The sequence below is a fragment of the Pongo pygmaeus genome, chromosome 11, assembly GCF_028885625.2.
Source record: "Pongo pygmaeus isolate AG05252 chromosome 11, NHGRI_mPonPyg2-v2.0_pri, whole genome shotgun sequence".
Taxonomy (NCBI): domain Eukaryota; kingdom Metazoa; phylum Chordata; class Mammalia; order Primates; family Hominidae; genus Pongo; species Pongo pygmaeus.
In genome coordinates, this window is record NC_072384.2 from 136272512 (window position 1) to 136295848 (window position 23337).

The window sequence follows — 23337 nt, forward strand, 5'->3', positions numbered from 1 at the left end:
TGCCACCTGAACATATATAGTATTGTGATTTTTTTTTTCCTCTTCAAAAAAGGCTGGTCTGGCTTTGTAGAAGGGGGTTTAGATTTTGGAGTGACATGTCGGGAGCATGTGTCTTCTTTGCATCGGGAGAGCCCATCTCTCTAGGGCAGTGGGGAAAGGCAATTCTCTGTGACCAGGTTTTTCAGCACCCACAGTCGCACTTGACATGGTATCATTATGACTGGTGTGGAAAATAAGTGTTTTCTTCTGAGGTGGAAATGCTGAAAGATCACAAACACACTGGCTATGGCTGAAAGAGGTTCCCTGGAAGAGTTAGTGTCATCTAAGGTGGATGGAATGGATTCTTCTACTCCGCAGCCTGCATCTCGTATGGCAAAGTGCAAAACCTGGGATGGATTCTCGACAAAGGTACAGTAATTGGGAGACACAAACAGTCCAGTATTTTAGCCCTGAAGGAATATTACCTTATTTTTTACTTTGGGCTCTATGAATGCTTCAGATAACAAGCCAGATAGATTTACATATCTTAATTATGGACAAGCTACTTTCATATTAAAGTTCATCTCAGTATGTGAATATTGCCATGGTCTCAAACAGTGAGAATTGACCTCCCCCTCCCACACCTGGCTAAGTTAGGAGCCCAGGGTTCTGGTCCCACCCTTGACAATAGCAAAGATCTCTATCTTTCCACGTTGCTTTGTTTCTCAGCTTACAGACCTGGGTGACCTTTAAGTCTGTACAGCTGCAGTGATAAAATTTTAGACTTTTGCCAAATTTTAGTGGTGTTCATCATTAAAGAGGCAGGATGGCCCTGTAGCTGTCTCTGGGCTTATGGAGAAGCTTTTATCTCCCTCACTGTCTTGTGGTAAAATCACGTAGCCTTAGCATTTTTTGGGAGTTAGGTCAATTCTTTGAGGACAGAACCCCTGTGTTGTCACTGTGTAGCATTACAGTAGGTACTCAATATATATTCGATGAATAAATGAACCAATAGAAAACTGAGTAAGTCTGTGAAAGTTTGCTAAAAATGCTACCTGGAAATGTCAAGATAACATTTACATTTGATTTGTGTGGAGTTCAGTAATCACATGTTTACTTTGGTCTTTGTTATCAACAAAGCAGAATGCTGTTGCTTACTAAGACAAAAAAAAAAAAAAGAGCACAGGCAGTGTGACCCCCAAACCCCAGATTTCACCCTTACTGAGGAGCTGTATAGCCCTGGGGAAGTGCCCTTTGTCTCCGAGCCTCTGCATCTCCCTAACCAGACGGGCGCTAGGCTATCATTCTGAACCATTCTGACAGATGAATCCCGCCTGGCTCCTATCCTAGGGTTCTTGGTTCTTATCAAAGAGGGCTTCTTTAGCTGGGCATGGTGGCTCACGCCTGTAATCCCAGCACTCTGGGAGGCTGAGGTGGGCAGATCATGAGGTCAGGAGTTCGAGACCAGCGTGACCAACATGGTGAAACCCCGTCTGTACTAAAAATACAAAAATTAGCCGGGACTGGTGGTGCACACCTGTAATCCCAGCTACTCGGGAGGCTGAGACAGGAGAATCACTTGAACCCAGGAGGCGGAGGTTGCAGGAGCCGAGATCGCGCCATTGCACTCCAGCCTGGGCAAGAGTGAGACTCTGTCTCAAAAAAAAAAAAAGGCTTCTTTATTGAAACTCAAAAGGTAAAATGATTCTGTCTTGGAGACTCCGCCTTACAATGAGGACGTAATCAGAGGTACCACATCCAGAGCCCTTAAAGTTTGAATAGCAGGTAGGCTGAGGTGTGACCCTGTGATGGTGAAAATCATGTTAAGGTCGAGGCCACAGAGGGTGCTCAGGTGTATTTTAAAGTATCCTTTCAAGAAAAGTGAATCACCTAGCAGTCACTCTGATTTATTTCATTAAATCTGAATATTAAATTTAACGCTGTCATAAAATCTAGATTTCCTAGGCTATAACTTCTATAACGTCCTTCAAAAGAGAGCTTGCCCAATTCAGTTTTATGCCACTTCCAGTGTCATGAACACAACAGGTACTCCCACAATAAGATTAAAGTAGGGAAAGCTGGCACCTGACAATCCCTGCCTGCAAATAGCAAATCCCAAAGTAATGCTTCCACCTGGCCTGGCCACCAGCACCTTGCCCAGAAACAGCCTGTAGCAAGCTGTGGCATTTCTAGGCCTGGAGAAGGTCGTGTAAGCATGTGGTGTGATTAGGGGACATTGTATTTTTCCTTCTGAAACTTTTCATCAGGGAAACTCTGAAACAATACATCTGTGTTTAAGACAGCTAGAGGAACTGATAAGTTGATCACCTATGTCTAAATATTGTGTGGCCTCCGATAACATCCTAGACCAGTATCTATCAGCCCACCAGGTAGGAAATGGGGGATTTGATGGAAGAGAAGTTCAGTTTTCAGTATTAATGGTGAATATTTAGCATGTATACAGAATGCCTGGCACATAGGATTTTAACCAATTTAATCTTCACAGGAATGCTCAAAGTTTAGGAGCTTTTATCGGCACCCCTATTTTACAGGTGGAAAAGCAGGTGGTTTGTCAGTGGATAAGCCTGGCTTGTGGGCAGGCACGTCTGTCTTCTTGCTCTTAACCGCAGTATTCTCCTGTCTGTTGTCATGGGGAGCAAGTGCTTATCTGTAAGGAATCTTTCGCCACACATTGGTAAAATAACCCTACAAGATTATTTTAGGAGTTTTGCACAGAGGCAGTATCGTAGCCATGGAGGTTTATCTGGGGTGAGATTATTGCTAATGGAAAATGAAAACAGTAAAGAGAGTTATGTTAGGAGACAGACTGTGGCCCTTCATTGGGAGGGCATTGGTGTAAACAGCACCCTCACAGTCACATCTCTTTGTTCTTCTCTTCCTGGAAGCCCACTTGTTCCTAGGTGAGGTGGGGGGGTAACAGGTACCAAAGACACTTTGTTTTTTAAACAAGTCACATGAGTTGCATCTTCGAGGCTGCATGGTTAGGAAAGATGCCTCATATAAACGTGCAGCAGGTGAGACATGCCCCTCGTTTTGTTTTTGCAGGCCAAGCCCCAGAGTGTGCGTGGTTTTAGGGTGCAGGCTGGTGCTGGGCTAGGCCCCTCGGAGGCTCCGGTCCGCGCTGCGCCGATCCATCCCGGCGCTTGGGCCTGCACGCCGCCGCGCTCGCCGCCGCCGCCGCGCTCCCGAGACTCGGCCAGCACGGCTGGGCGCGCGGCCCGCGGTCCCTGCACGTCGGCCCTCGTCGCCCGCCCCGCCCCGGCGCGCGTTTCCATTTTAAACCGCCGCCCGCCGCCCGCCACCCGCCACCCTTCGGCCGCAGCCGGTGCAGCTGTCCGCGCGTCCCGGAGCCCAGGGAGTGGCGGAGGCTGCGGAACCGCCGAGCTGTGCAGCCGGAGCGGGAGGATGCGCACGGGCCCCGCGTCGTAGACAATGAAGCCGCGGGCGCCGCCGCCCGCCCTGGGCCCTGCGCACCGCGGCCGCACCTGCCGGCGAGAGCGCTCTCGCGCCTGACCGGCCGCCTCGCCTGGCCCCGCCGGCCCATGGCTCGGGGCCCCGGGCCCGGACCCCGGCACTCGGGCGGCGCGGCGCACGGGCCGGCGGGTGCCAGGGGCGCCGTCCCTGCAGCCTGAGTGCGGCCCTCGCGGTGAGCGGGGGGGCGTGGGCCACACTCCCGGCCTGCCTGCCCTCCCCGCTTGGCCCGGCGCCCTCCCGGCCCGCGGGCTCGCTGGATGCGGCGGGGCCCCAGCGCGCGGGCGACATGTACTTGTTGGACGGCAGTGGCGAGCCCGCGTCGCCACCCGCGGACGCGATGCCGCGCGGAACGCCCCCCAGAAAGACTGTCTACCGCATCTCCGTGACCATGGTCAGGAAGGAGCAGCTGGCCGCGCCGGGCTCCGCCGGCCCGGACCCACGCCCGGCTCGGCGGCCCCGGCCCGCGCGCTCCCCGGACGCGCCCGGGAGGCTTGAGGAGGAGACCGAGGAGGCGGAGGGTGCCGAGGAACCGGACGGTCCCCGGCCGCGCGCATGGGATTTCCGTACCTTCCGCACCCGCAGCACCGGGCAGCTGGAACTGGGGCGGCTCCGGCCGTGCGCACGCGGCCTGGAGCCCGCGGACCTGGCCGGCAGCCCCCCGGCCGAGGAGGAGGGACGCGGCTCGCCCGCGCCCGGCAGCCCCGACGTGGAGGGGGCCCGGGCCGCGCCCCTGCGGCGGAGCCTGAGCTTCAGGCACTGGAGCGGGCCTGAGACGCCGCAAGGCCGGACACTGGGCGGCGGAAGGCGCCACAGCAGCTCCGGGAGCCTGGCCTGGGCGCCGTGCGACGAGGCCGCGTCCGGGGCCACCCTGGAGCCCGCGACCGCCACGCAGCCCGCCTCGGAGAAGCGCAACACCCTGGACGTGGGCGAGGTGCTCAGCAAGAACGACGCGCTCTCGGACCTGGAGCGTTGGGAGCGCAGTAAGAGCAAGAACCGCACGCTGGACAACAGCGACCTGCAGCGGCTGGAGCGCGCGCGGGCGGCAGCCGGGGCCGGCGCGGCCTCGGAGCACCGGCTGCTGCGCTTCTTCAGCGGCATCTTCGCGCGCAGGGACGGGGGCCCGGGCGGCGGGCCTTCGCTACGGAGCGGAGCCTCGCGGCCGCGCGGCTACTTCAGCCTGCGGCGGGCCCCGGCCGAGGCGCACTCGTCCAGTGCCGAGAGCATCGACGGTTCCCCGCGCAGAGGTGGGCAGCGTGGCCGGTGGTCCCGGGACGGGAAGGGGCGTGGTGGGGACTTGCCGGCTCCGCAGCGGCTATGGGACCCGCCCTCCCGGGTCGGGAACCTGCACGTGGCCTCGAGGGATGCGAACTCGGGTACTGCGGTTTTCCCCAGCAGAGCGCAGCGGTCCTGGGTTTTCTGGCTGCCCCTGCGCCTGGCTGTGCGTGCGGGTGCCCCTCGGAGTTCACCGCCTTCATCAAGGAGAGCTTGACCCGGGAGAGGTCGCCTTGCCAGGCGGCGCCGACCTCCCTCGCGTGCTGGCTCGGCCTTCTGCGGGAGTCGGCCCTGAGCGGACTGCCCGCGACACCTGTGGGGCGGCCCCAGGGAGCCGAGGCTCGCCGGTCGCCGCCGCCGCACAGGTGCCGCTGCCTGGGTGGGAGAAGCCGGCATTCATCCTGGTGCCCTTCCCTGCCTGGAGTCGTCTCCTTGTTAGTGCTACCATCTGTGAATGTTGTGATGTGGATTCAGCTGACTCCGTGGCCCTCGGTATTGAGCTGGCTGTAAGGACACCTCACTACAGTGGTGGGGCCTAGGGCGGGACGGAGGCCCCTCTCTCCACAGCTTTCTTGCCAGGTGGCATCTTAATGAGGAGAGCGAGTCTGGGACCGGATTCTGTTTCCTCATAATGTAGCTTAGCAAAGGGGCAGGAAAACCGCAGCCCTGCAGCCTATTCTGAAACCTCAGGTCTCTGTTCCCTTATGTCCTCTGACAGGGACTTTGCATGGAGGGATCTCCAGCCAGATATATTATTCCACTGCAGGAATCAGTTAACCTTTTGGTAGCATTTGGGGGTCAGAGCCTCCAGAAACCTCAAAACATAGACTCCATCAACTGCGCATCACCCTGAGGGGGAGTCTGGGGGTGGAAGGTGGGACTAGATTGCTACACCTTATTCTCCTGGGAGGGGGATGTATGCCTGAAGAGATTGTGGCCACAGACAAGTGGCCGTGCATTTTTACCATCAAAAAAAAAAATTATTCATCTTCTTATCTGAATTATTTAACTTGGCTGGTACAGATAAAGGTAGTTGGAGAGTGGGCTTTTGATTAGCAGTTCAGACTGCTGTGTAACCCACCTCTGGAGAGGGTATTCATCCCAAGTGGACTTAACAGGTCAGCTGACTGCCCCTAGGGTTTATGTTAAAACCAACTAATGCAAATAAATGACTGTCCTCATTGAAATATTTTTAAGGTTAAACTGAAGATAAAATGGTCATGTTCTAATATGCTTCTAATGATCCTCAAAATGTGCTAGAGGATGGTTGAAACCAAGCAGTTGCATGTGCAGTAATGTTAAAATCTGACCTGTTTCATTAGTGAGGCTACACTGTTGCCACACTTAGTGTTTAGCTTGCCATGGCACATCTCGTTTTAACCTCCCTTGGAGCACTTACTTTAGAAGGCACTGTATTTAACTCCAACCATTATCCCATCCCTTCATGTATTCTCTTAAAATATGAGAAAATGATGCGTGTTATTTTGTTAAAAGAATTGGTTTGCACGAAGTTGCTCCTGTCATCATTGGCTTTCAGAGGAAGTTAAGACCTGAAGGTCTGAGTTCTCTAATAGCAGGCTTGCATCTTTGTTCTGTGGACTTGGAAGAAAACAGTAATTAGCTGCCTCGGTTCCAGACAAGTTTGTATCAGAGAGAGAAAGAAAAACGCAGACATGATTTAGAGAGAATGCATTTCATTGTGGTCCCTCTTGATACAAGTTAAAAGCATTTGGAGTTTGGATAGTTCCTCTCTGGTCAAATGGATTGATAGTAGATTTGGAGTAGTAAGGGTGTAAAGTGTGTTGGAATGTTTATAGTAATGTTCAGTTTGTTCCTTGTGGTCAGTCCTTCTCTGGGCAGAATTACTTTGGTCTGAGACATGATATTACTAGCATTGTGGGTTGTATAAGAAAACGGAAATTTAATGAACTACATTATAGCACATATGGTCAGAACTCTAGGGCCTCACTTTTTTCTGAAGTTCTGGGTAATCACATGCTCAAAAAAACTACATCTTTCACCTGGATAAATTCTTTGCCTTTGGCTAAAATGTCTGAAATGTCAATATTCTTAGGATTTTGGTGATGCCAGTGTCTTGTTACAGGTAAAAGGTGTAGCCCCCACAGGTGTCACAACTTCTCATTTTATTACATTTCTCCAGTCTTTACATATTGGCTTCCTATGACGTAAATTATTCAGAATTTAGGTGCTGTTTAAAATTTTGAATTTAGGTGAGAGTCTCTAAGGTAACAGTCAGATGCAGTAGAGCCCAAGCTCGGTTTCCCAGTAAATGTCCATAGGATGCAAGTCCCCAAACCATTGGGGACAGGTGGGTTTGTAGGACTCGGAAATTTTGGATCTGAGGAAGGTAAAATGGTGTGTGTTATATAGAACACTGCTTGTGAGGTCGGGTGGCGCCCTGTAATAACACACTAGTATTTTGCAGCAAAGCCTGAGATATCCACACTCAGTGAAATAAATAGTGATTAAAAATAGCCTCATGCCAGTTAGAGTCTGGTTTTGCCACCAAAGTAATTTGCCAGCTATTTATGAAAAGAAGTTCCATTCTCAGACCTTTTTGGATTTCAGATTGACAGCTAAACTATTGTAGACCTGCAACACGATAAGCATCATGAGAAGCACCACTGGCTTTCTCTACATTTTGGCCATAATGTTTTAACATTTGGAGTCCTTGAAAATATAAAGGAAATTAGAAGTGACCTCAGCTGGTGCAGGTTTTTCTTCTGTTAGAATCTTTTCATCTTCTTTAAAAGAGCTAGTAAATTTTTGAATTGGCTACAGGAAACTAAAGACTAAGTAATTATTGCGTTAAATAGTCTATTTGGCTTAGAGTTAAATGCTTAGACAAGGTATTTCCATTAGCGCAGGGAAGCAAGATGGCTGGAGTCTTATTTTAAAGCACACACAGGCTCCTACATACGTGTACCTTTGGTTTGCCTGTATTCTGAACTCAAGGCATTAAGGATGAAAGGATTGGAACCCACCTACCTTTTGTAGGATGATTCTCTTGTACTCTCTGATCCTTGTTGGAACTTGTCCATTTAGGCTCTTCCCAGTTCTTCCCCCTAACGCGGAACAGTTCCCTCCCTGAGTTCAGGGCTGCTCCCTCTGTGTAAGGCTTGCAACTGGATAGCAGCGAGCCAGCAGACATTCCAGAAAGACCCTGTGTCAGATCGAGGGCAGTTTCGTGTTAACTGATACACATGTATTAGGGCAGAGTCCGTTGACTCAAGTATAATTTAATACAAGGGAAGATCAAATAATAAATGATTAATGATATTGTAGGGTGTCCCCTTGCAGCGCATGCTCTCTGCATCCCAGTGGATGCCGTCTGGGCCGGCCCTGGAACCAGATGCGCTGTGAGTGAAGCCCACACTGGCTATGCCCATCCAGAGCATTCGGTGTCTTTAGAGTGTTCTCTTGCTGAGAGGATTGATTACAGTAATAAAGTGATTCATTGATACCTCTTACTGAGGTTAGCTTTTAAAATTAGTAATTTACAACTGATTTTTGACAGCACATTTTATGAGTGGCTTTGTTCTTTAATTTCTGATTCCCTTGATTTGTATCACTCAATTACTGTAGGGTGATAGACTTTTTTTTTCTTTTCCTTTTTTTTTTTGACGGAGTCTCACTCTGTTGCCAGGCTGGAGTGCAGTGAGCGATCTCAGCTCACTGCAACCTCCCCCTCCCAGGTTCAAGCGATTCTCCTGCCTCAGCCTCCCGAGTAGGTGGGACTAGAGGCACGTGCCACCACGCCCACCTAATTTTTGTATTTTTAGTAGAGAGAGGGTTTCACCATGTTGGCCAGGATGGTCTCCATCTCTTGACCTCTTGATCCACCCCCCTCGGTCTGGGATTACAGGCGTGAGCCACCGCATCTGTGTTTTTTTTATTTATTTTTATTTTTTAAACCATTTTAATTTTTATTTTTTAAACCATTTAAAACAAACTGCCTTCAGTGGAGAACGTTAGGACACAGCAATTAAATGAAATAAAATTACTGAAACAATTTGAAAAGTTTTGATTTTTAAATTTGATTTGTTACTGAAAAGGACACTTGTTTTCTTGTTTGTTTGATGGGTTTTTTTTTTTTTTTTTGAGACAGAGTCTCGCTCTGTCATCCAGGCTGGAGTGCAGTGAAGCGATCTTAGCTCACTGCGACCTCTGCCTTCCGGGTTCACGCCATTCTCCTGCCTCAGCCTCTCCGAGTAGCTGGGACTATAGGCACCCGCCACCACGCCCAGCTAATTTTTTTTTATTTTTAGTAGAGACGGGGTTTCACCGTGGTGTCCATCTCCTGACCTCGTGATCCGCCCGCCTCAGCCTCCCAAAGTGCTGGGATTAAAAGCGTGAGCCACCGTGCCTGTCCTGAAAAGGACACTTGTAAGGAAACCATGTAATTCAGTGTTTCTCATGTGAAACATTTTGAACTGATTAGTCTTTTGTTATTAGAATTGATTATCTACAGTCTTTTGTTGTTACAATTGAACATTCCTAGAGTTTGCTTGCTTTTTGTAAATTACTCCAGATAGCAATTTAGGAAACTCCTCATTATTTTTGTTTAGGGCTAAAATGATTCTCCTGGAGACAGAGCAGTTGTACTTGGGGTACAAGGAAGAGCTGAGCTGAAGGTCAGCCAGAGAACCTTCTAAGTCACTGCTGTGGGCTGTGTCCTGCTGTGTTTATTTCCTTAGGTTGGAGCCCAAGTTTCAGCATAGGTCACCTGTTAACATCTTTCTCTTTGATAAGTCATCAAAGAGACTTGGGCTGGAATATCCTGCCACCAGGGAGAATGTTCAAAAGTACATCTGCTCCAGAGGTCCTCCAGTGTTAACAGGCACATTGTAGCAAATTATTGGGTTATACAGTTAACAAATACCTTTTGTTTGGAGCTGTAAGACCCAATTAGAAAGCACCAGTAGTTTTTGTCTTTTTAATGCATTAACAAACATATATTGCATGTCTATGGTGTGTTCTGCATTCACTAGGCAGTGGAAGCTGGAGCTAACTAGAGCACAGTTCCTGTCTTCAGAGGTCAGTAGCATACTGGAGGAGATGGAAAAGATTGAATGAATCACAGCCTCATGGGGTACTTGAGGGAAGATATGACTATTTCTCTGCACAGCATATCTCCATTAGAGCACTACTCCACTGTATAACAATAACCTCGCATACATGCCTGCCACTTCTAACTAGTGAGTCCTTCCTGGGCATGAAGCATGTATCATTCCTCTGTGTACTGCAGAGTTATAGACACTGTGCTTGACACATAGATTTTAGTAAATGTTTATGGGAGGAACTAATGAGAGAACTAGAAGAGGGAGTGAATTGAATGTTCTTGAGTTAATGGGAAGGAGTTAATGAAGGCCTCACAGAGGGGCAAATGAGCTGGATCTTGTAGGATCTGTAGGAGTTTACCAGGTAGAGAAGAGTGACTCCACCAGCAAGGTGTTTGGGATTTCTGTAGTTAATTGTTAAGAATTTATTCCTGTTCCCCAGATCTTTATGACTAATGCCAACACTAAACATAAAACAGGATGTTACTCTTTCTACAATGAGCTTTCGTGTTTTTGTTTTTGAAAAATATTTTTGGTATATGGTTTTTGTTTCTGATAGGAATTCTCCTTTAGGCTATTGTCAATGTATTTTCCTGTAATGATTTGAAACAATTATATTAACTTAAAATGATGTCACAATGAGTGAAATAATGAAAAAAAGTTATAGTTATTGAGGGTAGTCTCGTGATGAGATAAAGTGCATACAGCTGCACTCATGTCGCCAGGTGATTAAGAACAGAATTGGTATTAAGGTCAACGGATTAGCAAAAAGCGGAGAGATTATTGTCTTTTCATTATTTTGAGAGAAGCACCATCTACCCGTGATCATTTTGGTTTAGGTTTTATTCAGCCCAAATTAGAATCCGCTGTGGTGTTGATTGTTCCTTGTTGGTGATAGCCCTAGAACTGTGTTTCCCATTGTTGATGCATGCATTCACCTTTGCTAGTTCTCTCTTCTCCTATGAAGACATGAATGTAGCCGCTCCTTTAATTTCATTTAGCTAGTTTTAATTCAGAGATGGATCTTGGCTCTTTGTTTTCTTATAATCTTTTATTGTGTTCATTTTCCTAGTTGATTTTTAATCGTGACATCACTAACAGCTCTAAAGACTCAAAGCTTACCAGACAGCACGCTTCCCTGGGTCAGAAGATGGGAGTCCTCTCCTCTCTCATTCAGTACCAGGGTGTACCAGTGAAAGGCTTGTGAAGGGTTTGTTTTGGCGGCTCCTTATCTAACAAATGAAGATAATTTTTATGAGGTGCATTTTGGTCTGTGGGAGTGGAAGGGAAAATGACGGTTGCTTTCCTATACTGTCCTTTGTTTGGAATGGTGAAAATGTTTTGAATCTGTTTCTGGTGTGATCGTTAGGTCCAAGATTTCACGTGATGTCGTGTGCCGGGTGTTGTGGTCAACACACAGGAACGCTCCTTTATTCTCTGTACGGCCTTTGGGAGCATCATTTGAGTGGATGTTCATTTGAGACGATTGTCAGAGGGAATCTTGTGTTCCCTTTGCTCTCTGTGCCTGTCATTGCGAGGGCTTCTTTGAGCCGGTCTGCTGACTGTCAGGCACTTGAGATTGACTCAGTGAACAGTGCCGCCAGCCTTTCTGATGCAGCCCCTGCCCTCTCTGACTCCTACACAGGATCAGAATCACTCCTGTTGGTGGAGGCGAGAGAAGAATATTTATCCAGTTGCTGCCTTTCTGCCCCCATTAGCTCTTTACAAAAAAAAAAAAAAGCAAAACCAGTTGTTCTGTGAAATACACAAAGCAGGGTTTTGGCCTTGAGGATGCGTATTTGTGACTTGCTTTCCTGTACGGTAAGTGCTGCTGCCTCAGGAGCGGGCACAGTCGCTTATGGTGCTGGTGAGCCTGCGCGGCGCTGGCTTTTGCTTCTCTGGTGCCAATGCAGCTCGTTGACAGCTCCAAGATACTTGGATATCTCACTCTTCTGGCTATTTCAGTTGCCAAACTAGAATCCCAACCTTCTGAGAGTCTGTTCTCTTTTGGATTTGTTCATAGATGTCTATTCTCTCCTGATCTGGTTCATGAATGCTCTGGAAGCCAAGTTCATTGAAGACACTATGGATGTGTAATTTGGAAGAGGAGACTGGAGCATGGAGGCTTTGTTACTAGTATTAGAGAAACAGACATAGAAAGGACACAGTGTCTAGCGCTGGTTAAGGAAACTTAAAGGAAAAAGATTTGGGCTCAGAATTAGGAAGTAATTTCTCACAAGCATAGCCATTCTGCTTTGGAAGAAGCTGGCTTCTCCTATCACTGGAGGCACCCAGACTCGGGCTGGTGAGGGATTGTTAGGACGGGGGCTGTGTGTGTTGTTGCGGCTAGAATTGGTGGGCTTCAAGTCCCATCCTAGTTTTCAAGGTCTAGAGTCCTTTCAGGATCTAGGATTTGATTTTTATACCTGGTCTTCTCTCAGGGGGTAGTATTCTCCCAGGTTTAAAGGAAGATATTTGTCTGGAGTTTCTTTGGACTGTCCTCCTGCCTGCCTGCCTCCCAACCCCACCTTGGGATCCTGGTATATTCTGCCGGCTCACCTGAGAACGTAGTAAGAGTTCTGCCTGTCAGCTGCAGGGTGCTGGGTGGAAGGTCCCTGCTTCCCACTCCCCCCTCCCACCTGCCAGCCCCACAGTAGTGCTGCCTGGGCTTGTGTTTGGCCATGAAGCCCCTCTTGATACCGATGCTATTTGTCTTCTGGGCATCCAGATGGTAAGTGGTGGCTGGGCATGATCTTAATCGGATTCTCCCTGTGCACAGCCAGCCTTGACTCAAAAACTGATTTCAGGTGTGTGGATAATACAATCATGGCGGCAAGAAAGAATGCTTTTCTGTTGGTTGTTGGAACACGTTTAAATTGCCACATGGAGAAAGCACAGTGTCTTGATTCGGTGGGGTGGGTTTAGTCTTGACAATGATAGTTCGATTAGTAAGGTGATTCTGCCTAGTATTCTACATCCCTGAGCCCTGCCTACCTTGTGCCAGTAAACAGATGTGTCACCATGCAGCCCAGCACCGTATCTTTGCTTTAGTTTATTTAGCTATAATACGGGTTTTGCAAAAGACCTAAAAATAGAAACATTGCATATGTGGCTATGTTTGCATTTATAGTTACTATGAGATATACATTTGCCCAAGTGGATTTCTTATATCCTGAAGCTACAAGTATAAGCCAACCTTGTATTTTGCTTTCACTGTTTTCCCCTGTATTTTCTCATGATCTTCAATTTAACTACTTTCTTTAAAATTATTGACCACTGTTACCTTAAAATTATACATGGGGAGAATAGAGTTCTCTTTTTTTCCTTTGACTTAATCCCCTTCCCACTCCTCTTATTCATAGAACTGGAGGAGTAACGATTACTTGGCAACATATGGATTCGTCTCATCCCTGGTACAAACCAAATATGTGTTTATTTTGGACAGCTAGTCTGAGTGTTGCGTCCTGACATCACCTTTCCTAATCCCTGCTGTGCCTTCTCCCAGAGGGCTGGCACCAGAGAGCATTGCCTGGAAAGCAGAGTAATCTGTGTTCTTGCGAATTTAGAGAATAAGGATGGATATTCCTTGTTGGGCGTGACTTTCAGTCTTCAGAGTAAGAAAGCACTGACACGGTATATTGATCAGGTTTGTTCAGTGGAGTGTAATAAAGGTCATTTGGTGAATTCCGTATTTTCACATATTTAGGTTTCTAATATGATGCGAATGGTATTATGTGGATCTGTGTTGTACTGATGCTGACATTTTGACTGTCGTTTGTAAGTAATGACGACTACTTTGGATAAAAAGCACTGTGGCTTACCCATTGAAGATAATGTTACAAACTTGGATAATGGTTGAACCAGCAAGTAACTAGTGAGAGGAACTTTAACTCTATATGCAGGAGATCAGAGAACAGGGAGCTGGCCCCAGGCTGACCTTCCTTGTGGATACCCATGCCTTGCGACTGAAGAGTGGTAATTAAATATATATTCATAGAAGAGTGATAAAATCTGCTTTGTTCGTGTAAATGAGCTAAAATATTAAGAATTCAAGGATGTTGGGCCAGGATTTGGGCTTTGATTTGGCTGCGGGAGAAGTGTTGGGCCTGAGCCCTTGTGTGGGTGGGATGGGGCAGGGGTTTGAGTGTGAATGCTGCTGTCCAGAGGGGTCAGGGGCCCTGCAGCGCCCTCTGGAAGCTGTGACTTGGGAAGCACCCTCGTGTCCATTTGGATCCATCTCAGATGACTTGATGTGTGATCCCCCCATCTCTGTTCTGTAGCTCTCTGTGGGCCTGGGGAAGGGGTCGCTGGCATCCTCTTGAAGCCATGTGGGGAAGCACCGAGAGCAGGAGGCTGGCTTCTCCTGGTGTCTTGCCCTTGGCAGGGAGCAAGTGACATCCGTTTTGGCTGGTGCTGACATGGTGAATGTACCTGTGTAGGTGTGTGCAGCTGGGCCTGTACCTGCCGGGAGCATCCTGGCGCGGGTCTCCTGCCTGAGCTTCTCCTTGTTGGGCATGCTGTCCTTAGGCAGATCCTCATCTTCTGGCCTCACCAGAAGAGTTGCCTGGCCTGGTGGGAAGAGAGCGGCTGCGGGCTCCCAGAGCTTCAGCTCAGAGTTCCACTCCACACTTCTTGGGCCAGCTTCCCGCTCTGAACACCTGAGCTGACACTGGGACTGTGAACCCGGATAGGATGAGCGTGCTCACAGCTGCAGCTCAGGAAGCCGCCAGCTGCGTTTTTCCTACTTCCTCTCAGCTGGGCAGTTTGCTGGCCTCTGAAAATTGTAGTGCCACCCCCCCCTCCCCCCCCGTTTTTGCCTTTTTTTTTTTTTTTTTTTTTTTTTTTTTTTTTGAGACGGAGTCTTGCTCTGTTGTCCAGGCTGGAGTGCAGTGGTGCGATCTCGGCTCACTGCAAGCCCCGCCTCCCTGGTTCACGCCATTCTCCTGCCTCAGCCTCCCGAGTAGCTGGGACTACAGGTGCCTGCCACCATGCCCTGCTAATTTTTTTTGTATTTTTAGTAGAGACGAGCTTCACCATGTTAGCCAGGATGGTCTCGATCTTCTGACTTCGTGATCCGCCCACCTCGGCCTTCCAAAGTGCTGGGATTACAGGCATGAGCCACCGTGCCTGGCAATTTTAGCCCTTTTGACACTCTATGACCCTTCTTACGTGCCTCCCGAGGAGGAAGCATGCACTAGAGCGGAAGAGCTGGTGACTACAAACCTAGTGCCGTTCTAGAGCGGGAGGGGTGACTGCAAACCAAGACCTCTGTCCTGTCACCTTTACTCCAGCTGGTGAACCATCTTGTCTACTCCCTTCCCCCAACACAGCCGACAGGTGGACAGCCAGACACATGCAGAGCCATTGTTTTTTCGAAGACCTGTTTAAAGTCTTTGTTCACTCACTCTTGAGACTAACAGTTCAAGTTCACAAGACAAGAATAAATGTGGAATACAGTATGCGCCTAAAAATGTAATACACTTTTAATTTTCATCTGTACTGTTAGCATTGACCAGCACTTACTGAATGATGTGCTCTTAGGACTCTGTGTTAATTGACTTTTAAAAGTTGATTGTTAATAGAGCAGTAGGTTGGGAATTACAGTATTGGTGAAATTTACTGTTTTCCACATGTGTATACCTTAAGTCCTATAAAGGGTCTAATTTAGTTTGTTTGTTTGTTTTTTTGAGACGGAATCTCACCCTGTCACACAGGCTGGAGTGCAGTGGCGCAATCTTGGCTCACTGCAACCTCCGCCTCCTGGGTTCAAGCAATTCTCTGCCTCAGCCTCCCAAGTAGCTGGGATTACAGGCATCCGCCACCATGCCCAGCTAATTTTTTGTCTGTTTTTTAGTAGAGACGGGGTTTCACCATGTTGGCCAGGCTGGTCTCGGGACTCCTGACCCGGTGATCCACCCACCGCGGCCTCCCAAAGTGTTGGGATTACAGGCGTGAGCCACTGTGCCCAGCCTCAGTTTGCATATTTTATACTGTGTTATAAAACAGTATCAGCACTGTTTTTTTTGTTTGTTTTAATATAGAAATAACAATATATACACTGTGGACTCCTCCTTTCAAGTTGGGCATATTTCATTTTCACTCTGAACTAGGTTGGTGGCTAAGAATGAGGCTTCTGGAACCAGGATCCTGTTTTGTGGGGGTTTTGTTTGTTTTGTTTTGTTTTGTTTGAGATGCACTCTCACTCTGTTGCCCAGGCTGGAGTGCAGTGGTGCAATCTTGGCTCACTGCAACTTCTGCCTCCTGGGTTCAAGCGATTTTCCTGCCTCAGCTTCTCGAGTAGCTGGAATTACAGGTGTGTGCCACCATGCCTGGTTAATTTTTTTTTTAATTTTTAGTAGAAATGGGGTTTCGCCATGTTGGCCAGGCTGGTCTCAAACTCCTGACCTCAAATGATCCTCGCACCTTGACCTCCCAAAGTGCTGGGATTACAGGCCTGTGCCACCGTGCCTGGCCCAGAAACCGAATTTTGCCGGTTTCCAGATTTGTGACCTTTAGCAAGTGCCTCAGTTTTCTCACCTGAAAAACGAGGACTGACAATGGCATTTAACCTGCTGGGCTCTGGTGAGTGAACTCGATGTGTGGGTGTGTGCACGTGTGTGTGTGTGTGTCTGTGTGTGTGTGTGTTTTCAGGCAGCAAGAGCATGGAGTTCGTGTTCCAGCCTGTTGCCAGCTGCTGTAGTTCTACAGTCCTTTTTATTGATGGACTCATCCCACCCCCGCCAACACAGGGAATGTTCTGGAAGGAAGCGCGGCTACCCTGCCATGGTTCTGTGTCTATGGGAAATCTTATTCTCCTGGAAAACGCGGAGTAAATTCTTCCCTTTAAGACAGAACGGGGGGCCGGCGCGGTGGCTTAACTTCTGTAATCCCAGCACTTTGGGAGGCCAAGGTGGGTGGATCACTTGAGGCCAGGAGTTTGAGACTAGCCTGGCCAACATGGTGAAACCCCATCTCTACTAAAAATACAAAAATTAGCTGGGCATGGTAGCATACACCTGTAATCCTAGCTACTCAGGAGGCTGAGGTGGGAGAATCACCTGAATTCGGGAGACAGAGGTTGCAGTGAGCTGAGATCGCACCACTGCACTCCAGCCTGGGCAACAGAGTAAGACTCCATCTCAAACAACAGCAAAAAAGAATTGGTAAAAACATTGATCCCTTGGAAAGAAGTAACTATTTTAGATACCATTGTTTTATTAAAAATGTACTTGCCTCCCTCTTATACACATTTTGATATAATGCCATCTACATTTCTATAATTTATTATACAATGCTTAATATGTATTATATTTAATATTTATAAATTATACAAATAAAATTTATAGATTATAAAATAAATTGTTATTTTAATATTTAAATGTGCAAATGTAAGTTTGTAAAATTTAGGAATAACTTGTTAGAAAGGCGAAGAAGCTCTGGATTGAAAGGTGTGTGCTGAGGTCAGGAGTCCAGCTCGCTCCCCTTTGAGGAGATGGCCTTTTTTTTTCCTTTCTCTTTTTTTTTTTTTTTTTAATTGTACTTTAAGTTCTAGGGTTACATGTGCACAACGTGCAGGTTTGTTACATAGGTCTACATGTGCCATGTTGGCTTACTGCACCTATCAACTTGTCATTTACATTAGGTATTTCTCCTAATGCTATCCCTCCCTGAGCCCCCCACAAGGCCCCTGTGTGTGATGTTCCCTGCCCTGTGTCCATGTGTTCTCATTGTTCAGTTCCCACCTATGAGTGAGAACACATGGTGTTTGGTTTGGTTTTCTGTCCTTGTGATAGTTTTGCTGAGAATGATGGTTTCCAGCTTCATCCACATCCCTGCAAAGGTCGTGAACTCATCCTTGTTTTTTGTTTGTTTGATTGTTTTTCTTTTTTGAGATGGAGTCTGACACCCAGGCTGGAGTGCAGTGGTGCAGTCTTGGCTCACTGCAACCTCTGCCTTCTGGGTTCCAATGATTCTCCTGCCTCAGCCTCCCGGGTAGCTGGGACTACAGACAAGCACCACCATGCCCAGCTAATTTTGTATTTTTAGTAGAGATGGCATTTCACCATCTTGGCCAGGCTGGTCTCAACTCCTGACCTCATGTGATCTGCCCGCCTGGGAATCCCAAAGTGCTGGGATTACGGGTGTGAGCCACCGCGCCTGGCCAAACTCATCCTTTTTTTATGGCTGCATGGTATTCCATGGTGTGTGTGCCACATTTTTTTAATCAAGTCTATCACTGATGGACATTTGGGTTGGTTCCAAGTTTTTGCTGTTGTGAATAGTGCCACAATAAACATACATGTGCATGTGTCTTTGTAGTAGTATGATCTATAATCCTTTGGGTATATACCTAGTAATGGGATCACTGGGTCAAATGGTATTTCTGGTTCTAGATCCTTGAGGAGTCGCCACACTGGGAGACAGTCTTTCTTTCTTTTTTTTTTTTTTTTTTTTTTTTAAGACAGAGTCTCGCTCTGTCGCCCAGGCTGGAGTGCAGTGGCGTGATCTTGGCTCACTGCAAGCTCCGCCTCCCGAGTTCACAGCATTCTCCTGCCTCAGCCTCCTGAGTAGCTGGGACTACAGGTGCCCGCCACCACGCCCGGCTAATGTTTTGTATTTTGTTTAGTAGAGACAAAGTTTCACCATGTTAGCCAGGATGGTCTCGATCTCCTGACCTTGTGATCCACCTGCCTCGGCCTCCCAAAGTGCTGGGATTACAGGCGTGAGCCACTGCACCTGGCCACAGCCCTTCTCAAGGCAATCATGAAACCCAGCCCATCGTGGCCTGGTGAAGGAGCAGGCCCTAGGATTCACTCTCAGTTTGGAAAAAGCCATCATTGCCCAGAATGTCCCATTACACGTTAATTCCTAAATGGAATGATGGGAGCGCTGGGTGCTCAGAGGCTTCCTTTTGAGGATTTGGCAGCTGCTTCTGGACTGTAACTTCTGCAGCAACTTGTGCACTCATTCGTCAGGTGCAGAGCAGCATCTTAGAAATGAGTGAGTCTTAGTGATTTCTTGGAGTGTGGATCCATACACACTCATCTCTTTTCTGAACTATAGATGGGAAGCTGCTGGAAAAAAGCAAGGTGCAGCCCCTTTCTTGTATGAGGGAAGCTACTGTTTACCATCCATGGCTGCTTGAGTTTTTAGAGCTGTGTCAGATGAATAACTTGTTGGTATCACTCGTCAATCTTAGAGGCTCTTTTAGAGATTAGGAATTTTGACTAACAGGAGAGTCTGTCTGGCATTAGGGACACTGGGGCCTATTTTGGATCATGCTGTACTGCTTAAGTAAGTCAGCATTGGCAACCGTCATGTCCTGTCCAATCTGGGATGACTGGCATACAAATCACCGTGGCCATTGTGAAGCCCTTGTTCTTGGAGACCCTGTGCTCCAGGTGTGGCTGGTTGGTCCCCTGTGGCAGGACCCCCAGAGGCCCCAGGGGTTGTGAGAGTCGGGGGTGTGCAGGTTCTGAGGGCTTTGCTGGGTGGGCCAAGGTTGAGTGGGCCGGTTGCAGAATCCTAGTGCCCAGAAGGTTCTTCTTTGCCTGTTGCTGGGCACTCACGCCTTGTGAGGAGGCCTTTCTTTATTACCCTGATGAGGACAGAAGAGTTCCTGAGAGGAAGCCACAAGCCCCCTCCCTGACCTGGCAGCTGCCTGTGTGCCCTGGCGTGTGGGTTCTTCCCTTCCTGGGTTCATGCAGCAGACTCTTGGCAGTGCAGGCCTCCTTCCAGGGGCTCTCAGGGCTCAGTTCTCATCTCTCTGGGTCACATTGAGCCCTGCTGATCCCCCTCCTGTGTGGCTGCCTCTCCGATGCCTGAAACACCTTCAGCTGTTTGTCCCACGGCCTCTCATCACCTCGATATCCTTTTCTGCTTGCTTTCTGGTTTTCAGTGGCCGCCAGCAGAGGCTGTAATGCTCCCCTGGGACCTGACCAGTAGAGAACAAATGCTATGAGTACCAGAGGCCCCTCACTGCTACCCGCCTTTACAGGGTGCATCTGTCTGGACAGCCGAAGGCCCATGGGTGGTTTTGTTTTCAAAACACAATGAAAAATGACCAGTCATGCCATATTGTTAGCACCTTTTGATTTTTTTTTACTGTAAAAATCAAAACAAACATTTGGCTCCAGAGCTCTGTGAACCCCGAAAATTTGAGACGGGTCTCAGTTAATCTTGAAAGTTTATTTTGCCAAGGTTGAGGATGCGCACCTGTTAACACAGCCTCAGGAGACCCTGACAACATGTGCCCGCGGTGGCCTGAGCACAGCTTGGTACATTTTAGGGAGACATGGGACATCAATCAATACATGTAAAATAAACATTGCTTAGGTCCAGAAAGGCAGGACCACTCAAAGTGGGGAGGGGGCTTCTGACATTCTTTTGAGTTTCTGATGAGCCTTTCCAAAGGAGGCAATCAGATATGCAGTTAGTGAGCAGAGGGATGACTTTGAATAGAATGGGAGGCAGGTTTGTCCTGAGCAGTTTCCAGCTTGAATTTTCCCTTTAGCTTAGTGATTTTGGGGGCCTAAGATTTTTTTTTTTTCGCACAGGTCTTTTTAGGAATTTTAAAGATGTATCTCATCTAGTAAAGCTGAAGTCCCCCCAAGTGGTAGCTGACCATAGACTAAGCCTCCTGCTGTACAGGGCACCCGCTGGGAGGGAAGAGGTGCTGGCCAAGGTGAATAGATGGTCAGATGGGCGATAGGAATGAACACTTTGCCATGGTGGGTGTGCTTTAGTGATAGAATTTGTTCAGGAGATTATCTTTGTTCCTGGTTTGGAAAGGCAGAGCTTCTATATTGGAATTCTTTGTCTCCCAGAATAAAAATTCTGACATCACCTGTATTATATTGTGGGGATTAAAATCATGCACTTGTAGCCAAACCCAGGTATGAGTGTGAGCGTGGACACTGCTGACAGATTGAAATTTGACGTCCGAATTCTGGTTCCCAGGAAGGAGATATATATCCACACACACACACATATATGTATATATGTGTGTGTGTATATATATATATATGTGGAGATATAGATATATATATATATATTTTTGAGACAGGGTCTCGCTCTGAAGCTCAGGCTGGAGTGCAGTGGCATGATCATGGCTCACAACCGCCATGGGCTTAAGCAGTCTTCCTACCTCAGCCACCCAAGTAGCTAAGACTACAGACACATGCCATCATGCCCAGCTAATTAAAATATTTTTTTTTTTTTTTTTTTTTTGTAGAGATGAGGTCTTACTGTGCTGCCCAGGCTGGTCTCAGACCCTTGAGTTTAAGTGAACCTCCTGCCTCTGCCTCCCAAATGTTGGGATTACAGGCCTGAGCCACTGGGCTTGGCTTAGGAAGGCTTTTTGAATAATTATCTTCCTCACTCTCTTTCCACTCACTCTCCACTCAACCTGATGAACCCTGCTGAACTTTATTACTTGTCTGCTCACTTGACATGCAGATTGCAGATCAGGTGGGCAGGAGCTGATAACAGTCTCACTTGGCCTCAGTTTCCTCGTATGTCCAATGAAGGGATGCACCCTAGCGCTAAAAGTAAACATTATTCTCAACTGAAGAATCTGGGCATTTGCTATCAAACAGATTCCGATTCTTCAGGCAGTTAATTTTCCACACCACAGGAGATGTTTGTGACATTTCCCATTTCTTTGAAGTCTAAGGTAGATATTGATCCCTTGGAAGGAGATTAAGTTCTCCGGTTCCATCAGGTGTAATGATTTCAGTTTTAATGTTCCTAGGTGGTGAGTGCTAACCCAAACCTTTCATATGTAGGAATGTCATCCCTCTGCAGACCTTTGAGTCCAGATTTCATTTGTAGTTGACCTTTGGGGGTGACAGTCCAGTATGTGTAAATCGTAATAGCCCTTCATCATAGATACCAGTTTAAAATTCATTTTAGGTGAGTTTCCAAACAGATATATTGGATGTATATCAGTTTAATTTGATAAACATGCAGATAAAAACTTACTACGTGAGGATCAGTGTTTGAAAGATGGTTTACATGACCTGATGAGTTTTCATTTTGTCCGTTTCCAAAATACACAGGAGTGCAAGAATGCCACTTTCATTCAGATCAGACTTATCTTCCTTCGCAGGATGTGGCCAGAGATTTATTTAAGACATTAGCTGTGATGAGGAAGGTCAGATAATTTAAGTAGGGGAAAGTACGCATTACTGAGGAATCAGCACTCTCTGGTAGAAGGATGTGTTCCTGGATTTTTCTTTTTCTTTTTTTCGGATTTTTCTCCTTAATCTCTGCTCTCTGACTTTTTTTTTTATTTTTATTTTTTGAGGTGGAGTCTCACTCTGTCACCCAGGCTGGAGTGCAATGGGGCGATCTCAGCTCACTGCAACCTCCGCCTCCTGGGTTCACGCCATTCTCCCGCCTCAGCCTCCAGAGTAGCTGGGATTACAGGCACGCACCACCATGCCCAGCTAATTTTTATATTTTCAGTAGAGACGGGGTTTCACCATGTTGGCCAGGCTGGTCTCAAACTCCTGACCTTGATCAAGTGATCTGCCCACCTCGGTCTCCCAAAGTGTTGAGATTTCAGGCGTGAGCCACCACGCCCAGCCTTGCCCTTGGATCTTGAACCTCCTGTCTACTCTTGCTGGTCTGTCGATGGACAGAGGTGTCAGTATTTTAGGAGTGTGACCTCTCCTTTTGCTCGTTGGTGTTTGGGGTCCGTGGTGTCTGTTTGGGGAGCAGGTGTGTGCAGGAAGGAATATGCACTATCCACTTTTGCTTTCCCAACATTGTTTTTTTTTTCATTCTCTCTGGAAAGTCATGAGGGTCCCCTCCACTCACTCACCTCTCACATTTTCAGCCCCTCTACTTCAAACAGACTTCCGAAACTTTCTGCCTCTCTCAGGGTACTTTAGTATGCCCTGCAGACGTAAGCTGCTTTCAGAAAAAGCCAGATTTTGCCACATGAAACTGAAGGCCCTGCTAGAATCTGTTCTATCCCACATCTCCAGTTATAGGTGGGTGGGAAGTGGGAATTGGAATTTTTTCCTTTTGTTGAGAGTTTCGTCATGACCACGTGTGTACCCGTTAAGACTAGACAAGGGAGTCACCGCTGCTGAAAGAAAAGTCATTGTGTATTCATTTTGCATTGGAGGAAATGAGCATTGGGGTGCTTTGGTGACAGCTTGGAGGAGCAGGGGAGTCAGTGGTAGGGCTAGGCCTGGGTCCCCTCATCCCGCCCCTCATTCACCCGCTGGTGCTGTTTGAGAGCCAGAACCAACTGTGCCTGTGTTTAGACTGGGCTTGTTGCTGTGTCACAGTAACGCAATTGCAGCAGCAGCAGCCACACCCGTGTAACGTTCGCCAAGCTGGGTACTGTTGGAAGCACTTTGCTTGCATTTGTGCAGCGATTCCAGCAACAACCCTGTGCGGTAGATTATTGTCCCGTAGATCTATAAGATTGGTTGGTTATCTGTAGGAGACATCTACATATACGTATTTATAGAGCAATGAAGAAATAAGCCCAAAG

General features: G+C 47.7%; 1 protein-coding gene across 13 annotated transcripts in view; it reads left to right on the forward strand.

Moving 5' to 3' along the window:
* Window positions 1-23337, forward strand: part of AGAP1 (ArfGAP with GTPase domain, ankyrin repeat and PH domain 1) — a 634886-nt gene that overhangs the window by 172369 nt on the left and 439180 nt on the right. For 2 of the 13 annotated variants that reach the window (XM_054477352.2, XM_054477349.2), the window contains exon 1: window positions 3326-4718. The exons of 3 other annotated variants lie outside the window; for them this stretch is intronic. In XM_054477352.2, coding sequence (XP_054333327.1) covers window positions 3761-4718 — 958 coding nt within the window. In that variant the 5' untranslated portion in view covers window positions 3326-3760. Of the gene's footprint in view, window positions 1-3316; window positions 4719-23337 lie in introns of those variants that run through there. 8 more of the 13 variants (XM_054477348.2, XM_054477353.2, XR_010122905.1 and 5 more) reach the window with 7 other exon arrangements.